Below are 6,948 nucleotides of genomic sequence, written 5' to 3'. Positions count from 1 at the left end.
TGTTTTTAAAGTGGTTGGTTGACTTTACATTAAAAAATGAGTAAACCTGTTGCTTTTTAAAGTGATTAGTTGACTTTACGTAAAAAAATCGAGTTAACCTGTTGTTTTTAAAGCGATTAGTTGACTTTACTTCAAAAAATTGAGTAAACCTGTTGCTTTTTAAAGTGATTAGTTGACTTAACCTGAAAAAAATGGGTAAACCTGTCTGCCTTCAAAACAATTAATTGACTTTACTTTGAACATTTTGAGTAAACCTGTTCCTTTTAAATTGATTAGTTGATTTAATTTAAAAAAAATTGTAAACTTGTTGCTTTTTTAAGCGATTAGTTGACTACTTTGAACATTTTGAGTAAACCTATTCCTTTTAAATGGATTAGTTGACTTTAATTAAAAAAATTGAGTAAACCTGTTGTTTTTACATTGATAAGTTGACTTTACCTGAAAAAAAAAATGAGTAAACCTGTTTGCCTTTAAAACGATAAGTTGACTTTGCTTTGAAAATTTGTACTAAACCTGTTATTTTTAAAGTGACTAGTTGACTTTACTTTGAAAATGACGTTTCCTGACAACAGCCTGTGACAGAACTTCTGGCGGTGAATTGTGAATTAAGCAGCAGTATTTTGGATACCCTTGAGGGGTCATGCGGAACATCCAGGTAGACTCACAAGCTGTCTCTTGAATAAAAAACAGCAAGTAATGCAGAAAAAAAGAGTTTAACTTGAAGCTGAAACCGCCTACTTGAACAGAAAAAGATTTAAACAAAGTTTGCTTTGGTTTCTTAAGGATTAGGGTCAAGCACACTAATCTTAGCCTCCGCTCACAGATCAAACAAGAAATTGGGGTCAATAAAGAACATCGTTTTGTGTCATAATGTTGTCCAAATTTGTGATTTTTGAGCTGAGCTGGTCATCTTGGAAGACTTCGAGACCTTTTGCTCACCTCGAGCTAACAACTGTGCTTTTTCATCTGAGTTGCAGAGAGACTGAGTTGGAAAGCCTCCTTGAGCGCTGCTCAGTCTTGACAGGTTGAGCTTGAGGTGTTGATTATTCATTCAAGTTGAGATATCAGAGGGATATGAGATCACAGAGGTGAAAACCGATAGAGGCATAAAAACCAGCCATGATTTTATGTCGACATGGAAGAGAAAAAGAAATGCAGTGCACTGGGATGAGAGAATGAGCTTATTTGGTGTAAATAGAGAATGTTGTCAGACCAAATACAGGTCCTTGGTGGATACCAAAGTCATCAGAATAAAGGAACTGAACATATGCATGTGTTTTCTTTAAATATACTTCATGACTCTACACTGTTTTCATGCTCAGCACCAAAGCTTCATCCCACACATCACTTTTTCTCACACATTTTTTTGTTGTTGTAAATATCACTAATTTCTACCAAAAAATCTGTTGTTTAACTGCATTTTTTTTGCACCCTCAGAGCCGTGAGCCACTCAAGCTGAGCGAGCTGAAAGCAGAAGTGTCTCCACGTATTTCTGTGGAAGACCTCATTGACCTGTGTGAGCTGAGTGGACCAGCTTTCTTTAAAACTCCCGTCAAGAGGGCCAGGACTGGGAAACCCAAAATTCTTGCGGTGGACATCAGGAGCCTTGAAGAGTATCCTTTTTTAGTCTTACTGATAGGTGAAGTTGTGAACCTGCACAAAAGTGTTTTGATTGGTTTTCAGTGTACAGATTTGGCGACGCAGTGGCTCAGTAGGTAGTGCTGTCGAATCACAGCAAGAAGGTCGCTGGTTCGAGTCTCGGCTGGGTCAGTTGGTGTTTCTATGTGGAGTTTTGCATGTTCTGTGGGTTTCCTCCGGGTGCTCTGGTTTCTCCCACAAGTCCAAAGACATGCGGTACAGGTGATTTGGGTGGGCTAAATTGTCCATAGTGTATGTGTGTGAATGCAAGAGTATATGGATGTTTCCCAGAGATGGGCTTCAGCTGGAAGAGTATCCGCTGCGTAAAACATGTGCTGGATAAGTTGCAAAAGTGGCGACCCCGGATTAATAAAGGGACTAAACCTAAAAGAAAATGAATAAATGAATGTACAAATTTGTCACAGTGTGGTTCAAGAGGTTCAGATTTTTAACTCTCTTATGCATTAATGTATCACCAATTATTGTTAGATTTTCGGGACTTTACTAACCTGTACCTACAGCATATACTGAAATGACACGGATGGGTTCCCAACTCCTGCAATAGCATAAAACTCTACTAATATTTTATTAACATTTACACAAGACCAAAATAAAGCAAGTTTGGTTACTTTTTGGTTTAACTAGTATGGTTTGGCAAGTTTGGTTTAACTAGCAGATGATTTTGTCACCAGAGCATCCTTAGTACATTGAACCAAAGTCCCTTTAAGGCAAGTAATTTCACTCGGTGGCCATCTTTAACACGCCTCTCGGGCAGTATCCTATATTCTGTTTGAATGGGTAAACATCAAATTCTCCAAAATTTCTTGAAATTATATTACATATTAGGAATCACCAATAGAATTAAACAACACCTGTCTCTTTATTTTCATTTCGAAATGTTCGAATCACACAAATTCTACAGAAACTCATGTCTGGTCCGAGCCCCTCCCGCAGAGAATCCTCAGTCTATAGCGAATGATGATTGGCTCCTGGACTAGAAGGCAGGGCTTCATTCGCCATACTGACCGTTACACTTTTCTATAGTGTGTAACGAATGACACGTCTTGGGTATTCTATAGTCTTTGATTCAACATATAGCTCAGATTCACAATTTTAAAAATTTTTTAAAAGTGTTGTTCTCAACAAAATTAATATTGTGACTCTTATATTTGATTGTATAGTATAGTTATTGCTCTCCGGTAAACTCATAATCATGCCACCTTCAGCAATAAATGTCATTAGATTTTATACATTTTTATTTATTTTTATAAATGTTTAATTTTAATTTTTATAAATATTGTAGCAGTGAAAAATACACTATTACATGAAATAGGTCGCTAGTGACCCTAAAAACATTTTGATAAGAAATAAGAAAACAGACTTTTCTTTTCTAATTGTTTATAATAAGCACATTTTGTTCGTTATTACTAATATATTAAACTGTTTGATCTGAAAATTAAAAAATGGATGAAGGGTTGTTTAGTGAATGAGGTCCCATGTTGCTGAAGACCCTTGATATGTGTTTAAGGGGTAAATATTTAAAAAAAAAAATCAGCAATATTATGAAATATTAAAATGTAGCTGTTTCTATTTGACTATATACACGATAGAGCTTAATGTTCAGTGTCATCAGTCTTCCATGTCACTCGATCACTTGGAAATCATTTAAGTATGCTGATTTGATGCTCAGAAACATGTATTATTATCAGTATGTTTTCAACATACTGTGATTTAAAGAATATCATTTCATTTAAACAGAAACAACTTGAAACATGACAAGTTACTGTCACTTCTGAGCATTTTAATGCATTCACGCTGAACGTGTTTATTTCTTTCAAAGCAAATCTGCCCCAAACATTGAAGCAGTAGTAAATATATGTCCATGTTTAAGATATAACCAACCTTTTTATCCTTTTTTTCACATTATCCCATCTTTTTATCCCATTATCCTATCCCATTATTTTTATTCTATTCAAGTTTTTTTGTATAGCGCTTTTTACACATCAGTGCATTACAACCAAATTAAGTTAAAGATACAATCAAATAAAAGGTAGTATATTAAGCATATATATGGTTTGTCAAGCCCACTCATCTGCATGGAGCACACTCATGCATTATACCATTATGTGATGTATTGTGTGTATGCTTTACTAAAAAAATAGGTCTTAAATTTTGTTTTGAACTGAGAGAGTGTGTCTGAGCCTCGAACATTATCATTAAGGCTATTCCAGAGTTTAGGAGCCATAAACGAGAAGGCTCGACCTCCTTTAGTGGACTTTGCTATTCTGGGTACTAGCAGAAGCCCTGAGTTTTGAGATGTATTGTAACAAGACAGAAGGTTGGTCAGTTAAACAGGAGCTAGATTATTTAAAGCTTTATAGGTAGAAGCAATGTTTTATAATCAATATGGGACTTAATAGGCAGCCGGTGTGAGGAGGATAAAACTGGGGTGATGTGATCAAATTTTCTAGACCTGGTAAGAACTCTGGCTGCTGCATTTTGCCCTAACTGAAGTTTATTAATAGGGGATGCTGGGCAGCCAGCAAACAGAGCATTACAGTAATCCAGCCTAGAAGTCATTAAAGCATGAACTAGCTTTTCTGCATCTGAGATGGATAGCACACTTCATAACTTAGCGATATTTCTCAGAGGAAAGAAGGCTTTTTGCACTAACTGAATGTGTATCACATTAAGAAAATAATTTGTCTTTGTGTATGTACCTTGTATTCTTTGGATTCTGATTACCAAATGTCCCCACAAGTATAGCAATACCAGTAAATTTTGTCTTTGTGGGAGCTTTTTTTTTTTATCCCCATGAGGAAAATGGCTGATAAATCACACAGAATAAAGTATTTTGAAATCCAAAATTACAAGTGTAGCGATAGGGTTGGTCTAGGAGGATAGAATATACAGTTTATACAGTGTAAAAACCATCACGTCTATATGACTTCCCTTTAAAAATAGCTGTGTGTGTGTGTTTGAGCGAGTGCATATGTGGTCCCAGAGGGCTTAACCTATATGTCAGAACACATTAAATATCAAAAAGTGTGAGGCCAACTCTAAGCACACTCAAATTTCCCCAAGACATGTAAAAATCTAGTAAATGTTAATGTAGTACAGTAAATGTTCTTGCAGCCATCTACCATAAATGTGTTTTTGTTGTTTGAAAACAGCCATTTAGAAGTTGACTGTACATTTAAGTAGATAAGTAGACAGTAACAGGAAAAACATGACTCTAGAAGACATATTGTTGTCTACTAGTCATGACAGACCAATGGAAGTGTGGGAAAGCGCTACTGTGGTTGATTTGTTTTAAGAGGTTTGCATTAGTGCGGCAGTAAGTAGACACATGACGGCGCACAAGCAGTCCTAAAAAATGCATGCAAGGCTTTTAGGCAGATTAAAACACTGCGTATTCTGTATAGCATAAAAGCCGCTAATATTGTTGGTCACAATTATTAATGCTCTTTTTTAAAATATTTCCCTAAAGATGATTTACAGAGCAAGGGATTTTTCACAGTTTTTCCTATGATATTCTTTTTTCTTCTGGAGAAAGTCTTATTTGATTTATTTTGGCTAGAAAAAAAGCCGTTTTTAATTTTTTTAAACCATTTTAAGGTCAATTATTAGCCCCTTTAAGCTATGTTTTTTGATTGTCAACAGAATAAACCATCATTATACAATGATTGGCCTAATTTAACCGAACTCACCTAATTAAGCCATTAAATTGACCTTAATTATTAGTGTCTTAAAAAATATCCAGTATAATATTATGTACTGTCATCATGGCAAAGATAAAAGAAATCAGATATTAGAAATGACTTATTAAAACTATCATGTTTAGAAATGTGTTGAAAAAAATCTTCTTTCCGTTAAATAGAAATTGCGGGGGATAATAATTCAGGAGGGCTAATAACTGTAGATATTCTCCATGCTCTCATTTTGCATTCTGCACCATTTATAACCATATCAATATTTGATACAGAAGACAAAGAGCTCCCTGCTTTTAATGCCTGTTTAAAATCTGCATGAACTTATGATTAATGTGAACTTTTTCTATTTTTTATTTAAGTTTAATTTCTGAAAACGTCCCTCTCCTAGTCATTTTCTGTCGAAATGTACCAGGAAATTTGACTAGCTTTATCTGTGGAAGGAACGCAGTTATAAAGAGTTATTATTCAATTACACTCTGCACTCTTTCTCTGTCCTCGTCTTCTCTTTTCTCTCCATTCACCTGCTGCCTTTCATTTAGCGCTTCTCTTTGAGACGCTGATACAAACGTCATATTCAATCCATGTCCCAGAGTCTGTTCTGCACGTTTTGTTCTGCTTTACTACACTGTAAAAAAATCTGTTAATAAATATATTATTCCATATGTTATTATTCCATAAAATATATTATTCCATATTTTAAATATATAGTTCCATATTTTGTGTTTTCCTTTTATTTACGGTTGTGATTTGCATTATGGGATGTTGATCTCTGCTATGTCGAGTTTTGATGTTGAAAATTCAACTCTGCAGTTAAACAAAGTGACTTTTGTTGACATTTTAGTAGCTTTAAATAATTTATAAGAAATAATATATAGAGAAATAAGTCTGTAAAGTAAGAGGAAATGTACTGATAGTTTATTACAAGGCTTTTGTACTGTAAATTAAAACACCAACCCAGACAGTATATCACTTTAAAACCATTAAAGATGTTGTAAAAGTCACTTTTTTCCAACTTTTTAAGGTTAAAAGTTGTCGGAAGAAAGATCACGGTCTCATACTGCGATTCAAAAGCATAAATAAATGGGGGAAAATAAAAACATAACTCACAGAATGCAGAAAACTGCTAATTTAAGGCTATTTTTGACAGTGTAGTCTTGCTGTGGTTTTGGGACGGAGCTGGCCGCTTTCCACAAAAGCTGTGGATCAGTTTGGAGTTTGTTCTGTAAATCCGGTGAACTTCACCTGACACAATTACAAATGGCCTGCTCAAGAGCTTACAAGAGATCGCGCAGCGCTTAGATGTCTTACCACAACATATGTACACAAAAGCACCTCAGGCTAGTTTCTTAATACGCCGTAATGCTCACATTAGCGGTGAACCTCATAATGCTCTACAGTTTTAATCAGGAACACATGCATGAAATAGACTCTTTATTCATCAGATAATTATAAGAAACAAACTAAATTGTGGTTTCAACTACTGAAAATGTAAGAAAATTTAGAAAAAGAAAAATTAAGAAAAATGTAATGCTAAAGAATGAGTTAATGCGACTTAATTCAGTTTGATTGGAATTTGGTTGTTTTCTGGGTGTTGTTT

The 6,948-nt window shown here is 34.9% G+C and overlaps 1 protein-coding gene across 1 annotated transcript in view; it reads left to right on the top strand.

The window, feature by feature from the left end:
• Positions 1 to 6,948, top strand: part of tbck (TBC1 domain containing kinase) — a 99,285-nt gene that overhangs the window by 88,078 nt on the left and 4,259 nt on the right. Inside the window, exon 24 of the mRNA XM_056456576.1 lies at positions 1,438 to 1,613. Within this exon, the coding sequence (XP_056312551.1) occupies positions 1,438 to 1,613 (176 nt within the window). The remainder of the gene's footprint in view (positions 1 to 1,437; positions 1,614 to 6,948) is intronic.

This window comes from Danio aesculapii, chromosome 1 (assembly GCF_903798145.1).
Source record: "Danio aesculapii chromosome 1, fDanAes4.1, whole genome shotgun sequence".
NCBI lineage: Eukaryota > Metazoa > Chordata > Actinopteri > Cypriniformes > Danionidae > Danio > Danio aesculapii.
The sequence above is the reverse complement of the archived record's forward strand: the minus strand, read 5'-3'. Positions and strand labels throughout refer to the sequence as shown.